This window comes from Protopterus annectens, chromosome 4.part0 (assembly GCF_019279795.1).
Source record: "Protopterus annectens isolate FY-2018-M chromosome 4.part0, PAN1.0, whole genome shotgun sequence".
Classification (NCBI taxonomy): Eukaryota; Metazoa; Chordata; order Ceratodontiformes; family Protopteridae; genus Protopterus; species Protopterus annectens.
Genome location: NC_056733.1, coordinates 981,667,775 through 981,687,824, shown reverse-complemented (window position 1 = coordinate 981,687,824; position 20,050 = coordinate 981,667,775). Strand labels below are relative to the sequence as shown.

General features: G+C 42.7%; 1 protein-coding gene across 1 annotated transcript in view; it reads right to left on the bottom strand.

The window, feature by feature from the left end:
- LOC122799708 (ras-GEF domain-containing family member 1C-like) overlaps window positions 1-20,050 on the bottom strand; it is a gene marked incomplete in the record, with an annotated part of 1,592,823 nt that overhangs the window by 306,913 nt on the left and 1,265,860 nt on the right. Inside the window, 1 exon segment of the mRNA XM_044068944.1 lies at window positions 10,107-10,202. Within this exon segment, the coding sequence (XP_043924879.1) occupies window positions 10,107-10,202 (96 nt within the window).

Sequence of the window (20,050 nt, the reverse complement as noted above, 5' to 3'; positions counted from 1 at the left end):
TTCTTTGGCATGGCTGACTGTTCTGGAGAATGCTGTACTTGTTTCCTTGGGCCATTTTAAGCATCTGTTTCTTTGGCGTGGATGACTGTTCAGGAGAATGCTGTACTTGTTGCCTTGGGCCATTTAAGCATCTGTTTCTTAGGCGTGGATGACTGTTCTGGAGAATGCTGTACTTGTTTCCTTGGGCCATTTTAAACATCTGTTTCTTTGGCGTGGATGCCTGTTCTGGAGAATGCTGTACTTGTTTTCTTGGGCCATTTTAAGCATCTGTTTCTTTGGCATGGCTGACTGTTCTGGAGAACGCTGTTCTTGTTTCCTTGGGCCATTTTATGCATCTGTTTCTTTGGCATGGATGCCTGTTCTGGAGAATGCTGTACTTGTTTCCTTGGGCCATTTTAAGCATCTGTTTCTTTGGCATGGCTGACTGTTCTGGAGAATGCTGTTCTTGTTTCCTTGGGCCATTTTAAGCATCTGTTTCTTTGGCATGGATGCCTGTTCTGGAGAATGCTGCACTTGTTTCCTTGGGTCATTTTAAGTATCTGTTTCTTTGGCATGGATGCCTGTTCTGGAGAATGCTGTACTTGTTTCCTTGGGCCATTTTAAGCATCTGTTTCTTTGGCATGGATGACTGTTCAGAAGAATGCTGTACTTGTTTCCTTGGGCCATTTTAAGCATCTGTTTCTTTGGCATGGATGACTGTTCTGGAGAATGCTGTACTTGTTTCCTTGGGCCATTTTAAGCATCTCTTTCTTTGGCATGGAGGACTGTTCTGGAGAATGCTGTACTTGTTTCCTTGGGCCATTTTAAGCATCTGTTTCTTTGGCATGGCTGACAGTCCAGGAGAATGCTGTACTTGTTTCCTTGGGCCATTTTAAGCATCTGTTTCTTTGGCGTGGATGACTGTTCAGGAGAATGCTGTACTTGTTTCCTTGGGCCATTTTAAGCATCTGTTTCTTTGGCGTGGATGACTGTTCAGGAGAATGCTGTACTTGTTTCCTTGGGCCATTTTAAACATCTGTTTCTTTGGCATGGATGACTGTTCAGAAGAATGCTGTACTTGTTTCCTTGGGCCATTTTAAGCATCTGTTTCTTTGGCATGGATGACTGTTCTGGAGAATGCTGTACTTGTTTCCTTGGGCCATTTTAAGCATCTGTTTCTTTGGCATGGATGACTGTTCTGGAGAATGCTGTACTTGTTTCCTTGGGCCATTTTAAGCATCTGTTTCTTTGGCATGGCTGACAGTCCAGGAGAATGCTGTACTTGTTTCCTTGGGCCATTTTAAGCATCTGTTTCTTTGGCGTGGATGACTGTCCAGGAGAATGCTGTACTTGTTTCCTTGGGCCATTTTAAGCATCTGTTTCTTTGGCGTGGATGACTGTTCTGGAGAATGCTGTACTTGTTTCCTTGGGCCATTTTAAACATCTGTTTCTTTGGCGTGGATGCCTGTTCTGGAGAATGCTGTACTTGTTTCCTTGGGCCATTTTAAGCATCTGTTTCTTTGGCATGGCTGACTGTTCTGGAGAATGCTGTTCTTGTTTCATTGGGCCATTTTAAGCATCTGTTTCTTTGGCATGGATGCCTATTCTGGAGAATGCTGTACTTGTTTCCTTGGGCCATTTTAAGTATCTGTTTCTTTGGCATGGATGACTGTTCTGGAGAATGCTGTACTTGTTTCCTTGGGCCATTTTAAGTATCTGTTTCTTTGGCATGGATGACTGTTCTGGAGAATGTTGTACTTGTTTCCTTGGGCCATTTTAAGCATCTGTTTCTTTGGCATGGATGACTGTTCTGGAGAATGCTGTACTTGTTTCCTTGGGCCATTTTAAGCATCTGTTTCTTTGGCATGGATGACTGTTCTGGAGAATGCTGTACTTGTTTCCTTGGGCCATTTTAAGTATCTGTTTCTTTGGCATGGATGCCTGTTTAGTAGAATGCTGTACTTGTTTCCTTGGGCCATTTTAAGCATCTGTTTCTTTGGCATGGATGACTGTTCTGGAGAATGCTGCACTTGTTTCCTTGGGCCATTTTAAGCATCTGTTTCTTTGGCATGGATGACTGTTCTGGAGAATGCTGTACTTGTTTCCTTGGGCCATTTTAAGCATCTGTTTCTTTGGCATGGATGACTATTCTGGAGAATGCTGTGCTTGTTTCCTTGGGCCATTTTAAGCATCTGTTTCTTTGGCATGGATGACTGTTCTGGAGAATGCTGTACTTGTTTCCTTGGGCCATTTTTAGCATCTGTTTCTTTGGCATGGATGACTGTTCTGGAGAATGCTGTACTTGTTTCCTTGGGCCATTTTTAGCATCTGTTTCTTTGGCATGGATGACTGTTCTGGAGAATGCTGTACTTGTTTCCTTGGGCCATTTTAAGCATCTGTTTCTTTGGCATGGGTGACTGTTCTGGAGAATGCTGCACTTGTTTCCTTGGGCCATTTTAAGCATCTGTTTCTTTGGCATGGATGCCTGTTCTGGAGAATGCTGCACTTGTTTCCTTGGGCCATTTTAAGCATCTGTTTCTTTGGCATGGATGACTGTCCAGGCGAATGCTGTACTTGTTTCCTTGGGCCATTTTAAGCATCTGTTTCTTTGGCATGGATGACTGTTCAGGAGAATGCTGTACTTGTTTCCTTGGTCCATTTTAAGCATCTGTTTCGTTGGCATGGATGACTGTTCTGGAGAATGCTGTACTTGTTTCCTTGGGCCATTTTAAGCATCTGTTTCTTTGGCATGGATGACTGTTCTGGAGAATGCTGTACTTGTTTCCTTGGGCCATTTTAAGCATCTGTTTCTTTGGCATGGATGACTGTTCTGGAGAATGCTGCACTTGTTTCCTTGGGCCATTTTTAGCATCTGTTTCTTTGGCATGGATGACTGTCCAGGCGAATGCTGTACTTGTTTCCTTGGGCCATTTTAAACATCTGTTTCTTTGGCATGGATGACTGTCCAGGCGAATGCTGTACTTGTTTCCTTGGGCCATTTTAAGTATCTGTTTCTTAGGCATGGATGCCTGTTCTGGAGAATGCTGCACTTGTTTCCTTGGGCCATTTTAAGCATTTGTTTCTTTGGCATGGATGACTGTCCAGGCGAATGCTGTACTTGTTTCCTTGGGCCATTTTAAGCATCTGTTTCTTTGGCATGGATGACTGTTCAGGAGAATGCTGTACTTGTTTCCTTGGGCCATTTTAAGCATCTGTTTCTTTGGCATGGATGACTGTTCTGGAGAATGCTGTACTTGTTTCCTTGGGCCATTTTAAGCATCTGTTTCGTTGGCATGGATGAATGTTCTGGAGAATGCTGTACTTCTTTCCTTGGGCCATTTTAAGCATCTGTTTCTTTGGCATGGATGACTGTTCTGGAGAATGCTGTACTTGTTTCCTTGGGCCATTTTAAGCATCTGTTTCTTTGGCATGGATGACTGTTCTGGAGAATGCTGCACTTGTTTCCTTGGGCCATTTTTAGCATCTGTTTCTTTGGCATGGATGACTGTCCAGGCGAATGCTGTACTTGTTTCCTTGGGCCATTTTAAACATCTGTTTCTTTGGCATGGATGACTGTTCTGGAGAATGCTGTACTTGTTTCCTTGGGCCATTTTAAGCATCTGTTTCTTAGGCATGGATGACTGTTCTGGAGAATGCTGTACTTGTTTCCTTGGGCCATTTTAAACATCTGTTTCTTTGGCATGGATGACTGTTCTGGAGAATGCTGTACTTGTTTCCTTGGGCCATTTTAAGCATCTGTTTCTTTGGCATGGATGACTGTTCTGGAGAATGCTGTACTTGTTTCCTTGGGCCATTTTAAGCATCTGTTTCTTTGGCATGGATGACTGTTCTGGAGAATGCTGTACTTGTTTCCTTGGGCCATTTTAAGCATCTGTTTCTTTGGCATGGATGCCTGTTCTGGAGAATGCTGTACTTGTTTCCTTGGGCCATTTTAAGCATCTGTTTCTTTGGCATGGATGACTGTTCTGGAGAATGCTGTACTTGTTTCCTTGGACCATTTTAAACATCTGTTTCTTTGGCATGGATGACTGTTCTGGAGAATGCTGTACTTGTTTCCTTGGGCCATTTTTAGCATCTGTTTCTTTGGCATGGATGCCTGTTCTGGAGAATGCTGTACTTGTTTCCTTGGGCCATTTTAAGCATCTGTTTCTTTGGCATGGATGCCTGTTATGGAGAATGCTGTACTTGTTTCCTTGGGACATTTTAAGCATCTGTTTCTTTGGCATGGATGCCTGTTCTGGAGAATGCTGTACTTGTTTCCTTGGGCCATTTTTAGCATCTGTTTCTTTGGCATGGATGCCTGTTCTGGAGAATGCTGTACTTGTTTCCTTGGGCCATTTTAAGCATCTGTTTCTTTGGCATGGATGCCTGTTCTGGAGAATGCTGTACTTGTTTCCTTGGGCCATTTTAAGCATCTGTTTCTTTGGCATGGATGCCTGTTCTGGAGAATGCTGTACTTGTTTCCTTGGGCCATTTTTAGCATCTGTTTCTTTGGCATGGATGACTGTTCAGGAGAATGCTGCACTTGTTTCCTTGGGCCATTTTTAGCATCTGTTTCTTTGGCATGGATGACTGTTCTGGAGAATGCTATACTTGTTTCCTTGGGCCATTTTAAGCATCTGTTTCTTTGGCATGGATGACTGTTCTGGAGAATGCTGTACTTGTTTCCTTGGGCCATTTTAAGCATCTGTTTCTTTGTCATGGATGACTGTTCTGGAGAATGCTGTACTTGTTTCCTTGGGCCATTTTAAGCATCTGTTTCTTTGGCGTGGATGACTGTTCAGTAGAATGCTGTACTTGTTTCCTTGGGCCAGTTTAAGCATCTGTTTCTTTGGCGTGGATGACTGTTCAGTAGAATGCTGTACTTGTTTCCTTGTCTTTAATGGTGTTTTTGACTTTGCCTTGGCTGCTATAGTGGGCTTAGTTGTAAGCTGTGAAGGTCTGAAAACACCCTCAGAAGCCGATGCCTGCTCAGCAGCTCCAGACCCATCTGAGGGAATAGTTTCCATAGGCCCAATACCATGAGTTTCCACAGGCCCCGGTGTCTCCACGTGGCTGTCGGTTGCGGCCTGTGGCTCTGAGGTAGCGGGTGTCAGGGGCTGCGAAAGCGCCTCACTGAGAACTGGCAAACCGGCGACTGGTCTAGAAGAGGCTTCGTCTGTTTTGGACCTCGGATGCCTGTCCTTTTCTTTGTCTTTGCGTCTTTATAAATTCCGGCCGTCGGTTGTTCCAACGGCATTATGTAATTAAACCTTTGGCCAAAATAATGTAAAGTAAAATCAAACCGACGTTTAATAATGAGTTTATTGAATCTAGCACAAAACTGACAACTGGTAACATCGTGGTCAGGGGCTAGGCAAGGAATACAGTAAGAGTGAAAGTCCTTATGAGGTATTTGCTTCCCACAAGAAATACAATTATTAACTTTTACTGACATCGGTCTGGAGCAAGAAAAAGTTTCCCCAACGGGGTCCTTAGCTTTATTGAAGACTTCGGATCTGAAGCTCAGTTTTGAAAATCTCAGGAGTCGGCCGATCGGCACTTGCGAACTGCTTTTGCTTCGGGCACCACGCGGCAAGAAAGACTGAAGAAAATGGTGTCGGTTGCATCTTTTATACCCCTGCCACACTGACGTCAGGGAAGAGGCGACAGCAACCGACGCTGGACCAAGACTTTGGAACTCGGGCCAACTGTGGATGTTGCCTGCCGGCAGGATAACCCAAGTGTAATGACTGCAACAGTGAAACACGATGAACATCTATAGATGGTGTACAGTGAGGGTACAGTAGATCAGGTGACTGAATGGTGGCTACAGCTATAGAAGGTGTACAGTAAGGGTACAGTAGGTCAGGAGACTGACTGGTGGGCTACAGCTACAGAACTATAGATGGTGTGCAGTGAGGGTACTGTAGGGTCAGGAGACTGGCCGGTGGGCTACAGCTACAGAACTATAGATGGTGTGCAGTGAGGGTACAGTAGATCAGGAGACTGACCGGTGGGCTACAGTTACAGAACTATAGATGGTGTACAGTGAGGGTACAGTAGATCAGGAGACTGACCAGTGGGCTACAGCTATAGAACTATAGATGGTGTACAGTGAGGGTACAGTAGATCAGGAGACTGACCAGTGGCTACAGCTATAGAACTATAGATAGTGTACAGTGAGGGTACAGTAGATCAGGAGACTGACCGGTGGCTACAGCTATAGAACTATAGAAGGTGTACAGTGAGGGTACAGTAGATCAGGAGACTGACCAGTGGCTACAGCTATAAAACTATAGAAGGTGTACAGTGAGGGTACAGTAGATCAGGAGTCTGACCGGTGGCTACAGCTATAAAACTATAGATGGTGTACAGTGAGGGTACAGTAGATCAGGAGACTGACCGGTGGCTACAGCTATAAAACTATAGATGGTGTACAGTGAGGGTACAGTAGATCAGGAGACTGACCGGTGGCTACAGCTATAGAACTATAGATGGTGTACAGTGAGGGTACAGTAGATCAGGAGTCTGACCGGTGGCTACAGCTACAGAACTATAGATGGTGTACAGTGAGGGTACAGTAGATCAGGAGACTGACCGGTGGGCTACAGCTACAGAACTATAGATGGTGTGCAGTGAGGGTACAGTAGATCAGGAGACTGACCGGTGGCTACAGCTATAGAACTATAGATGGTGTGCAGTGAGGGTACAGTAGAACAGGAGAGTCACCGGTGGCTACAGCTATAAAACTATAGATGGTGTACAGTGAGGGTACAGTAGATCAGGAGACTGACCGGTGGGCTACAGCTACAGAACTATAGATGGTGTACAGTGAGGGTACAGTAGAACAGGAGACTGACCGGTGGCTACAGCTATAGAACTATAGATGGTGTACTGATATGTAATGGGGAAGCAAGAGCTAATACCCAGGATGCAGCTTGTAATGCACTGGTCAAGTCGGTGTTCTTCATTACCAATGGTCATGAGCATCAGGCAGTGGCCAAAAGAATGAGATCACAGCTAATGGCGTCATAAATGAAGTGCCTTTCTAGGGTACTTGGCTCATTCTCTTCCACAGAACGAACATCTCAACAATTCAGAAGAACTGCAGAGTTCAGTCACTCCTACCTTAGCAGGAGCTAGCTGATGTAATCTGAGTACCTTAAAATATGTACCCCAGATCCCTCCCACAAAAGGTCTAGCCAGAGGCCGTCAGCATACACAGGACATGTTAGAAGGGTTATACATGTCTCAGTTTGCCTGGGAGTGCCGCAAACTCTACAGGATGAGCTGCCGAACCTTGCTATAAATAGGGAAGTCTGGTGCACCCTGCTGAGCTGGGAACCAGCGTGACTCTGAGACAAGCAGTTTCGATGATGATTATGTACTTTTCATTTCAGTTCACTCTCTGGTCACCTTCGTAATTCAGTTCAAGACCAGGGGCACAGCCAGAGGCTCTCTCAGCACTGGGAAATGAGTAGATTAAGTCCATTTACCTATTACAATTATTTAGAAATTATTATTGTGCTATCCACACTCATCATGGATTACTGGTGAATTATAAAATGGGCAAAGAAAACTGACTGATGATTTTTCTAACTGTGTATCAAATCTGTTACATGCATATGAACAAGCTAGTGTAGGCCACCTACAACTCACACTCACTGCCTTCTTGTTCAAAGATTTCAAAATCCAGCAAATGGCTACCATGTTAACAAGTCATTTAGCAAGGAAAAACAAGCATACCCAGAAATACTAAAAACTGTAAACTAATAAAAACAGCATCAAACTTGTCAAATGTACACCTCCAACTCTACATAACAAATAGGAAAAAAGACAAACAGCAAAACAGGACTCAGGATTGTGGCAGAAAATAATATGCTTTAAAGTTGGAATACCACCAAAAACTCAAACTTGCGTACATTAACTAATTAGGAAAAGTAAGAAACATCCAAAAACAATCTACTACAGAAAGTGACAGCACAGACTTCAGAAACAGAAAATGAAGGACTGTAGAAACTGAAAGTGAATGATATGATGAAATAAACAGTCACCGTGCCAACAGAAAGCAAATATTGTAATCTAGGAGTCAAACTGCGCATGCACAAACGTGTGTAAACACAAAACAGAACGACGGACAGGCATCATATTAAGATTTACATTTTATGTCAAATAACAGATACAAATTTAAAACACTGCACGGATACATATGCGTGTTAAAAATAGAAGTAAAACACACAATACATACCTTAGAAACACAATTAAATAAAAGCAACAAGTCTCAGCTAAACCATCTTAAGAAAAATGATGGCAGTGAGGCAGCATTACTACTTACATGCTTTTTTTTTTTTTCAGTTGTTGGAGTTGCTACCAAAATGATTACTCGTGTGAATATTTCTGAGATTGTTATAAATGGTCCATGTCAACTTACTGAAGAGCAGCACACTGAAATGTTGAACATGTTGAAATCAAAACACCTACTTCCCTAAATGTGTAGAAAGCCAGGCTTGCCACCCTTCCCTGCAGGACCCACTCCACTAAGACAGAACTGATATTGTTTGTTGACCAGCACTATACACATGTAGTGCATGTAATCATTTAGAAGGCATTTTGAGTTCTGCATTATAAAGTTTCAACATGTTGACATTTCAGGATTTACATTCAGTGTTACGACTTAGTATTCTAATACTGAATAAGTGTTCATGTTCTCTCACTCTGCTTTTTGAAGAAACAAGAAAATGTGGAAATACTGGACTTTTGTTACGGGACGCCAAAGCAAATGCCTTACTTCATGTCGTTAATGCTTGGAAAAACATTTAGCAGAAGGAAAGTAAAACAAAATGTTGTTCTTAACAGTATTTTAATACTACGACATATACTGTATGCTACAAAGTAAAGATGTTTCAGTTATTTTTGTGTGTAATAGGAACACTAAAGTAAACAAGTACCCCTATTTTTTTCTTTCTTCTTGTTCAGTTTAAAAAAATGTAGGCACTGCAATGTAAAAATAGAAGAAAGCCTGGACAAAACAGCACGATACAAGAAAAACTAATATGCCTTTTCTTACTTTTGCAAAGGAAAATGACTGGATTAAGGCCCTTGGTTTGATCTAATAAGTTTTAAGGGGATGTAAATAAATAAAAGAACACTGAATATAATGAAAAGTTTTCCTCTAGCAAACAAACGTTCACAGTTCAATACTGTACTGGAAGCAACTGTGTATCTAGTTCTCATGTTGGTATGGAGACAGTGTGATAGGCGGGTAATAAAAACAGAATACTTCTTTGTTTCAATGGCTAGGATATAATGTTCACTTAAGTTCCACTCGAGTAACCCACAATCGCGGCCTCAACCTGGTCTGTGACATCAACAAGACTTGTTGGCAGGACAGATTTGTGTTCCAGAGACTCCCCCCATCTATGGAATACACTCCCTCTCCACATCAAGCAGAGTACCTCTTTACCCCTTTTTAAGCACAACCTGGATAACTGGATGGGAAACAGAAAAAACATACCTGGGATTTCACCCATGTCCCTGCTGGACAGGGGCATTGGTTGCTGATTTGTCTAACCATGGGCTAAACTCTTGGCTAGGCTTATAAGGGCCTCAGGGCCAATAGCCTAGTAACCTCCTATGAAAACATTCAAGTTGTTTTCTACATCTGGAAGAATAAATACAAGACAAAATCAGACAGCACTAATTATTTAAAATGGGCTGAGAACTATTTTACATTAAAATGCATCACACACCATAATCATCATGCATTAACTAACTGAGAACTATTTTACATTAAAATGCATCACACACCATAATCATCATGCATTAACTAATGAATACAAAATACAAACTAAATAAATACAATAAAAATGCAGATACTCATTTTATAAGTGCAATAATTCACTTGGGGATGTGTATGGTACTGATATTACTGGACACCAAGGGAATGGCAAGGCACGATCTGGAGAGGTCTGGTAATATCTACATCTTGCACACCCTTCGTGCCTTACTGTACGCATATTACACACTGGTCACTTGCTTCTCAGTTAAAATGCAATTACCATATCAATGCGATTTGCAATGCTCTGGCAAGTTTTTTTTTATGTCCAAATTTACAAAGCACCTACCTCAAAATTGACATGGCCATTAGGCAGTCGATTTGTGCAGCCTTCATTTAAAAAATATATATCCTTAATCAAAAGACTGAAGAAAGGGATGACAATCTGAAACAGAAACCAAGTCAAAATAACTTGTTATATGCAACGTTGTAGTGTCTGTAAGATAAAAGACTGTATGGATGATGACATGACGAAGCAGGTAGCTCACCTAAAGTGATTCTCATTATTACAGAGCAGCAACGTGCAAAAAGTACAGGATCGTCACTATGATGTGTCACCACAAAATACAAATAACTGCATAATTACACTTAATTAGATGGCCTGATTGTACTGAACCTCCAAGAATGTGTCAATGCAAGTCACATTACAGCTTTTTTCCCAGGAGAAAATCTAGGGCACTTACCTTGAAAGTTAAGGACAAGAATATGCAATAACCCTAAGAGAGAGAAAGTGACAGAAGAGATGGCAGTGTCAGTAGCACAATAGGTAGCACACTTGCCTTTGGTTAGGAAGGCTGTGGGTTCTGTTACCACACGAGGTAGACTGACTGATGACTGCAGTACAGCACAAGGGGGATACTGCACTTCTTAGAATAATGTCCTTCAGATAAGATGTTAAATTGAAGTCCCATATGTTTGAGTAGACTAGCTCAGGTGGATGTGAAAAGATCCCTCACCACTTACAGAAGACTGAAGGGAAAATACCCTGATACCCTGGTTGAATTTCCCCTAGCAGTAGTATAAATATCATCTAGTTCTCCAGTAAAAAAGGAAACTAGGCTAGTGAGACTAACACATTCAACAAAGAATAAATGAATAAATGAATAAAAAGTGCCGTTATTTAATTCATTTTATACTTCCTGTACAAAAATCATATTCCCATAACCTAGTCAACACCTCATTGGTCCGACCCGACCATAAGCTAATTACCCTAGATATCCACATCCTGCCCCCACCCCCATTAAGGAAACCATGGTAAAAAATTTCTCCAAAGCCAACTTCATGCTTCTTAAGACAGAAGTGATGAACTTCATGACACCCATGGAGATGGACAATACAGTTACGACTACTGAATCCTACACAATTGCACTTTATAAGCACTTACATGAGTGCATGGATCGTGCTATTCCGAATAGAACCAAGACGCTATCCTCCAAAAAAAGGAAGTCAATCTGGTGGTCCCCTCCCATAAACAAACTGTACAACAGAAGTAAGAAACTCTTGCAAAAGAGAGTAAAATCCCACGAGTGGAGGAGCTCCCTGGTCAACCTCAGTAGGAAGCTGCAATCCCTGATAAAATCCACCAAAGCTAGTTACGAAAACAAAATCGCCACTGATTCTAAAGACAACCACAAAGCATTCTATAGCTATGTCAAGAATCTCAATGGCAACACTCAGATCTGCGCCGAGTTACAGCACAATGGCACTAAATATACAGACCCAACTGATATTGCCAACATCCTGGCAGATAGGTTCAGTGCTAACTTTACCCCCCTTTCACCCCCTAAAGAGCCCATCTCTATACTGGAAGAATGCAAAGTTCCTGTAATCATGGCTGCACAGGTAAAAAGCACACTCTCCAAAGCCAAGAATACAGCATCCATGGGACCAGACAACATCCCAGGCTGCGTTCTACACGAACTACAGAACAAACTGGCACCCCACCTAAGTACAATGTTCAATCATAGCCTCACCTCAGGCTTTGTGCCTGCTGAATGGCGCACAGCAATGGTTATCCCACTCCACAAGGGGGGAGCCACCACAGACCCCAGGAACTACCGCCCCATTAGCCTGACGAGCCTGGTCTGCAAGGTCATGGAACGTATCATCATGGAACTTATAAACAAAGACATTGGTAATTTCCAAACTCTGGATCCCAACCAGTTCGGGTTTGTAAAAGGCAGATCATGTCTCCTAAACCTGATAGACTTCTTTGAAGCAGTCACCAAAGCCGTAGATGAGGGTAAGGTGGTTCACACAGCCTATCTAGATCTTGCCAAGGCTTTCAATACCATCCCCCACTCTGGAATTATAGATAAACTCACTAAATTAGGTATAAATCCCTATGTTACAAGATGGATTGCCAACTGGCTCACTGACAGAACCCACACTGTGAAAGTAGCAGACTCCAAATCCGACTTCAGACCAGTGACAAGTGGAGTACCACAGGGTTCAGTCCTGGGTCCTGTCCTGTTTGGTATCTACTTCTCTGATGTACAGGCTAACACAGAAGGTCTTTGGCTAACAAAGTTCGCAGATGACTGCAAACTAGGAGCCATAATCGAAACTCCTAACAATGTGGACATCCTACAACAGGGCCTCACTGAGACAGATGCCTGGTGTCAAAGCCATGGCCTCAAGCTCAATGCCAAAAAGTGCATTGTCATCCCCTTTGGTAAAAACTCTGTACCCATGAACTACAACATAGGCGGTAGTATACTTAACACTGAAAGTGTGATAAGAGACCTTGGGACACAGGTGGACAGTAGTCTCTCCTTTGATAATAACATTGCCACAGTAGTCAGGAAATCCTTCTACGTGGCACACCTCATCACAAAAGGTTTCTCATCCAGAAAAAAAGAGGTCATTGTTCCCCTCTACTCATCACTCATTAGACTCATTATAGAGTACAACTCCCCTTTTGGTATGTACCTCACAAGACATCTGCAACAACTGGAAAAGCCGCAGAAATACCTCACAAAGAGGATTACCGGCCTCAAACAGATGCCCTATGTAGACCATCTCAAAAAACTCCAGCTTTACTCCGTCGCATATCTCCTACTCAGAGGTGATCTCTGCCTAACATACAAAGTTATGTCAAACCCAGAGCTGTTGGACATGCTCCACTTAAAGAAATCCCAATCCCTCCAAGCTACATGCTCTAGGGACCTAAACCTTGTCACTACAATAAAAAGAACATGCTGGAGGGATAGATTCCTGTCCCAGAGACTTCCCATACTCTGGAATAAACTACCTATCTATATCAAACAAAGCTCCTCATTAGCACTCTTCAAGAAAAATCTTGATGATTGGATGGGAAATAGGAAATTCACCCCAGGGATCACCTCTGTGGCTCTGCTCGACAGTGGCACAGGAAAATAATTTTCTTGGGTGGCAAAAGCCAGGGTACCTTTTTGGCTGGGCTTGTATAGGCCCCAGGGCCGATAGCCTAGTACCTACCTATGAATTCCTCCTTCATTCATGCATTTCCAGCAAAGAGAATGAATAAAATGAACATTCAGCATGAAAATGTACAGTTACTTAACTGTCCAACATCAAAACACAATGTACGTCTCAGCCAAAGGTTAGAAATTAAACGCTTAGAAAATGCCTGCATCTTTTAATCATCACTGTATTCCGCATGTCTATAGAAGTCATGCTGCCCAAAGTCCTTCACAATACAGAGAGAATACATAAGAACAGTTGAACTAGCAATGTGACAATGTAAGGCAGAAACAAAATCCATACAGCACACTTTTATTCTGTTCAAATAAGGATGCAGAGCCTTGTGTTTTCCATTAATACAGCGCACCTTTACATTCTGTTCCAATAAAGATGCACAGCCTTGTGTTTTCCATTAATACAGCACAGCTTTATATTCTAATAAAGATGAAGAACCTTATGTTTTCCATTAATACAGCACACCTTTACATTCTGTTACAATAAAGATGAAGAACCTTATGTTTTCCATTAATACAGCACACCTTTATATTCTGTTCCAATAAAGATGAAGAACCTTATGTTTTCCATTAATACAGCACACCTTTACATTCTGTTCCAGTAAGGATGCACAGCCTTGTGTTTTCCATTAATACAGCACAGCTTTATATTCTAATAAATATGAAGAACCTTATGTTTTCCATTAATACAGCACACCTTTATATTATGTTCCAATAAAGATGAAGAACCTTATGTTTTCCATTAATACAGCACACCTTTACATTCTGTTCCAATAAGGATGCAAAGCTTTGCATTTTCCATTCATACATTACACTTGTATGTTTTGCTCCAATAAGGATACAGACAGCCTTCTGGTTTCTATTAACACAGCACACCTTTAGATTCTGTTCCAATAAGGATGCAGAGCCTTGTGTTTTCCATTAAAAAGAAGTTATGTCTTACCATACCGCTCCATCTGTGTTGCCGATCTTCTTTCATTCATCAGTGATGGGTTCGGTTCCGTGCCCTCAGAACCAAGTTGGCCTAATACCAAGCTCGCGCCAACCAAAAACTTTCGAGCTAAGCTTCTACCCATAGTGCCCTTCTCCCTGTGACCTCAGATCGAGTTTGCCCATCTTGTACTAGTAAAGCAGAGGACATTTCTGCGCAAATGCCCTAACTCACCACTTGGACCCAAAGTATCCCCCAGGAGCCTTTGGTGGGGGAAGGAGGGTGGGAAGCGATGAATGAAAGATGAACAACACAGATGGAACGTTACGGTAAGACAACTTCTTTATCTGATGTTGTTAATCTTCTTTCCATTCATCACTGATGGGACAGAATCTCCAGCTACTGGGTGATCCTTGGGCGGCCCTTATGGAAGAACATTCCTGAGTACCACTGAGCCGAAGGCAGTTCTCCCTCTGGAGAACACATCCAACTTGTACTGATTAATAAAAGTGTGGGGGATAGCCCATGTGGCTGCTGCACAGATATCATCCATAGAAACTCTGGTAGAGTGGGCTTTAACATCCTGTGGTATAGTTTTTTTTGCAAGTGAATAGATATAGCGTATGCAGTCCCTTAACCATTTTGATAAAGTGACCTTGGAGACAGAATTTCCAATTCTACGCCCAGAGAAGGAAATGAAAAGTTGGTCAGCTTTACATATTACTTTGGTTCTGTCTAAATAAAACCCAAGTTGACTGTGTACATCCAAAGAATGTAGACAGTATTCCCCTTTATTAGTAAAATTTGGAAAAAAATACTGACAAATCAATGGTCTGATTGCTGTTACAATCTGAAACAACTTTGGGGAGAAAAGATGGGTTTTGTTGTGAGTGATACTCTGTCCTTGTGGAAGATTAAATAGAGTCTTTTGATGCATAATGCCTGAAGCTCAGAAATTCGTCTGGCTGACGTGATGGCTACCAGGAAAAAGGACTTCCAAGATAAGAATTTGAGATCACACTTCACTGCAGGTTCAAAAGGGGGTCGAGTTAAGGCCTGAAGAACTAACGTGAGGTTCCATGGCTCTACAGGTTGTCTGATTGGAAGCCTAATGCGAGAGACCCCTTTAAGAAAGGTTTTGCATAACCAAAGTGAGAAGAGGGGAGAATTATCCAACCCATCATGATACAGATAGCCGCTAGATGTACTTGTGTGGTAGAAACTGCAGCTCCATCTTTGAAGAATTTTAACAGGTAATGTAAAACTGCCGTGACTGGAGCTGAGTACAGATCTAGCATCCTTTTCTTAGACCAAATAGAGAACCTCTTCCATTTGTCTAGATATAGTCTTCTGGTGGATGGCTTATGAGAAGCCAGAATAATGTCACAAACAGGTGAGGGAAGGTCATCCTGCCTGGCGATTAACGGAAGTGGAGAAACCAGGCTGTCAGCCTGAGACTGGATAGGTTCGAGTGACTCAACCCCTGGGGGTGACAAATCAGGTCTGGAAGAGGGTCCAGAATCCACGGTCAACATAACAGATGAGGCCGAAGGAAGGGAAATCAAACTTGTCGAGGCCAAAAGGGGGCTATGAGGATCACTTTCATTTCAACCAAATAGCTTTCTATATTAACTGGGGAATCAGAGGGATGGGAGATAGGCATATAGCAATCCCGTGGGCCAATCGTGAATCAGAGCATCACTCTGGGACTCTCCCTGTGGGGGGAACATGGCAAAATAGCTGCTGCACTTGCTGTTTGACGGCAAGGTGAATAGATCACAGCATGGCTGGCCCTTATGGCTGAAAATTTCTGCTGTTACGTCAGGATTGAGGGACCGCTCGTGAGGCAGGAAAATACATCTGCTCAACTTGTCTGCAATCACGCTGGAATTCTCAGAGATATGCATTGCTATCAGAAAGCACTCGGAAGCTATCGCCCACTGCCAAATTCTTATGGCCTCTCGACACAGGGGATAGGACTTGGCTCCTCCCTGCTTGTTGATATACTAGACTACTGACATGTTGTCTAACTGAATTGTAATCATTCCAAAAGGGAGAACAGATTGGAATGCTTGCAAGACTAAGAGCACTGCCCTGACTTCTAGAACGTTGATATGCAGGTTGGCCTCCAAAGTGGACCATGGGCCTTGGACTGTTGTTCCCTGGAAATGACCCCCCCCACCCTATCAGGGAAGCATCCGTGGTCACAATGACTTTGGGTTGGGGGGGTGGAATGGACTGCTGCAATGTTCTGTGTCTGGCCTCATCGACCAAAGAAGGTCCTGTTTGCAACAATTGGTTATCTGAATCTGAAAGCATACAGGGTGGTAATTCAGAAACAATCGAGATAGCAGAAGCCACTGAAGTATTTGCATATGCAGTTTTGCAAGAAGCTCTATTGGTATGGAAGCTGCCATGGATCCTAAAACCTGAAGAACCTCCCTCACTGAGACTTTGCTCTGACACAGTATCACCAGGAGCTGGAGCCTCGATCTCTGAAGTCTGTGAGCTGGGAGTGACACCAGATAAGAACGGGTGTCGTAGACTGCTCCATTGAATTCTGTTCTGAGCTGGAGCAAGGTTGGAGTTTTCCCAGTTTATCATTATCCCCAAAAGTCTCGCCAGGGAAAGAGTGTACTGTAGGGCTGTTACAAGAAGATGCTTGGTGGGGGCGCTAAGGAGCCAATCATCCAAATACGGAAACACCCGGAATCCTTGCAGTCCCAAGTGAGCTGTAACCACTGCCATGCACTTTGTAAACACTCTGGGGGATGTAGAGAATCCGAACGGCAGGGCATGAAACTGGTAGTGATAGACTCCTAGCTGGAAGCGAAGTAGACTCCTGGCACGTATGTCCATTTAGATGTGTTAATAAGCGTCCCGGAGATATATCAAGCACATCCAATCGCCTTTCCTTAGAAAAGGGAGAATGGACTGAACCGTGACCATCCAGAATTTCATTTGGGCAACAGACTTTTTCAAATTGTTGAGAACCAGAAATGGTCTCCAGTCCCCCATATTTTTTGGCACCACAAAGAATCTTGAGTAGAATCCGGATCCGCATTGGTCTGGTGGGACTAATTGGATGACTCTTTTTTGATACAAAGCGTAACACCAGGACTGGGAGACGGCTGTAGAATCCAGTATAAAAATCTTTATTCGACACAAGCGCATTTGTGGGTAACCCCACTTCTTCAGATGTCCAATACATTTTAAAAACAGTTCTTAGTTGAAACATCCTGTCTAAAAAGCTGTCTAAGCTTTCACTTAGGACATTTCTATTTACAATCACAAACAATAATATATCTGCATGTGTTTATATTCTCCTCTGATGTTCTCTAAAACACATACAAACTGGAACAAGAAGTCAGTAATTTATCATACAAACAACTCCACAGCACATCTTACCTAAAAAAACTGCCTAGACTTTAACTTAGGATTCAGGGGTATATATTAATTTAATCCATGACCTCTATCAGCCCTTAATCTTACTATCCACTTAGCTTCAAGCTCTTCAGTAATGTTCCATAGATCCCCCCTCTTATACCCTCATATGTTCTCCCTATAACTAGACATTTAAAGACATGTTCCATATCATTATTAATAGTGTGTCTGGCCAAGGCATTCACTTTGTTCTTTTTATGGATGGCATAAATGTGTTCACATATTCTTTCCTTCAGAGACCTGTCTGTCTTCCCTACATAGAAACTACGGCACACTGTGCAATTGGCCGAGTAGTCTAAATGCTCTGTTTCACAGGTGGCATTGATGTCAAACTCATATGTCTTTAACTGATATGGATGTTCAAACTTAGAGGTACTGTCTATATATTTACAAAAATTACATCTGCCACATTTTTTTGTACATTTTTCTATGGCTGGCCTTATAGGGCCATGCTTCCTATCACTGACCTTAGGGTGACATAACTGTCTCTTCAAAGATTTATAGTTCTTCAGTGAATACTTAGGTTTCACATCTATCAGACTACTAATGCTCTTATCTAGTCTCAAAATATTCCAGTGTTTCTCTCTCACATTCTTATACCTCTCGGTCGAGGCCCAGGTTAACAATGACCGCCAACAGGGTGCTGGCGTAAATTTTGCTACTGTTGGACGAAGGTGGAGAAGAGGGGGAAAGCATGCCCGAAGGCAGGTAAAGGCTAGGATTGTGATAGTGAGGGTCAGAACTTTGAATGTTGGCAGTATGACTGGTATAGGGAGAGAGCTAGCTGATATGATGAACTGAAGGAAGGTTGGTATATTGTGTTTAAGAGACCAGATGGAAAGAGAGCAAGGCTAGGTGTATTGGAGGCAGCTTCAAATTGTTTTATCATGGTGTGGATGGAAGGAGAAATGGTGTAGGCATTATCCTGAAGGAACAGTATGCTAAGAGTGTTTTGGAGGTGAAAAGAGTGTCGGATAGAGTGACATTTACGAAGCTGGAAATTGATGGTGTAATGATGAATGTTGTTAATGCATATGCTCCAGAAGTTGGGTAGGCGATGGATGAGAAAGAAAAATTTTGGAGTGAGTTGGATGAAGTGGTGATGACTGTACCCAAGGGTGAGAGACTGGTGATTGGAGCAGATTTCAATGGGCATGTTGGTGAAGGGAACAGAGGGGATGAGGAAGTGATGGGTAGGTATGGTGTTAAGCAAAGGAATGCAGAAGGTCAGATGGTAGGGGATTTTGCTAAAAGGATGGACATGGCTGTGATGAATACGTATTTTAACAAGAGGGAGGAGCATAGGGTGACATACAAGAGTGGAGGAAGATGCACACAGGTGGATTATATCTTATGTAGAAGGGCCAGTCTGAAGGAGATTGGAGACTGTAAAGTGGTGGCAGGGGAAAGTGTAGTTAGGCAACACAGGATGGTGGTTTGTAGGATGACACTGGTGATCAAGAAGAGGAGGATGAGTGCGAGGGCAGCACCAAGGATCAAATGGTGGAAACTGAAAAAGGGTAATTGTGAGGTGATGTTCAGGGAAGAGTTATGACAAGCACTGGGTGGCAGTGAAGTTACCGAACAGCTGGGTAACTACAGCTGAGCTAGTAAGAGAGATGGCTAGAAAGGTGCTTGGTGTGACATCTGGAAAGAGGAAGGAGGACAAGGAGATCTGGTGGTGGAATGAAGAAGTACAGGAGAGTATACAGAGAAAGAGGTTGGCGAATAAGTGGGATTGTCAAAGAGATGAAGAAAGTAGACAAGAGTATAAGGAGATGAGGTGCATGGTAAAGAGAGAGGTGGCGAAGGCTAAAGATAAGGCATATGAAGAGTTGTATAAAAGGTTGGACACTAAGGAGGGAGAAAAGGACCTGTATCGATTGGCTAGACAGAGGGACTGAGCTAGTAAAGATGTGCAGCAGGTAAGGGTGATAAAGGATAATGAGGGAAATGTACTCACAAGCGAGGAGAGTGCGTTGAGCAGATGGAAAGAGTACTTTGAGGGGTTGATGAATGAAGAGAATGAGAGGGAGAGAAGGTTGGATGATGTGCGGATAGTGAATCATGAAGTGCAGTGGATTAACAAGGAGGAAGTAAGGATAGCTATGAAGAGGATGAAGAACAGAAAGGCTGTTGGCCCAGATTACATACCTGTGGAAACATGGAGGTGTTTAGGTGAAATGGCAGTGGAGTTTTTAACTAGATTGTTTAATGAAATCTTGGAAAGTGAGAGGATGCCTGAGGAATGAAGAAAAAGTGCTTTGGTACCGACTTTTAAGAATAAGGTTGATGTGCAGAGCTGTAGTAACTACAGTGGGATTAAACTGATCAGTCACAGCATGAAGTTATGGGAAAAGTAGTGAAAGCTAGGTTAAGAAGGGATGTGATGATTAGTGA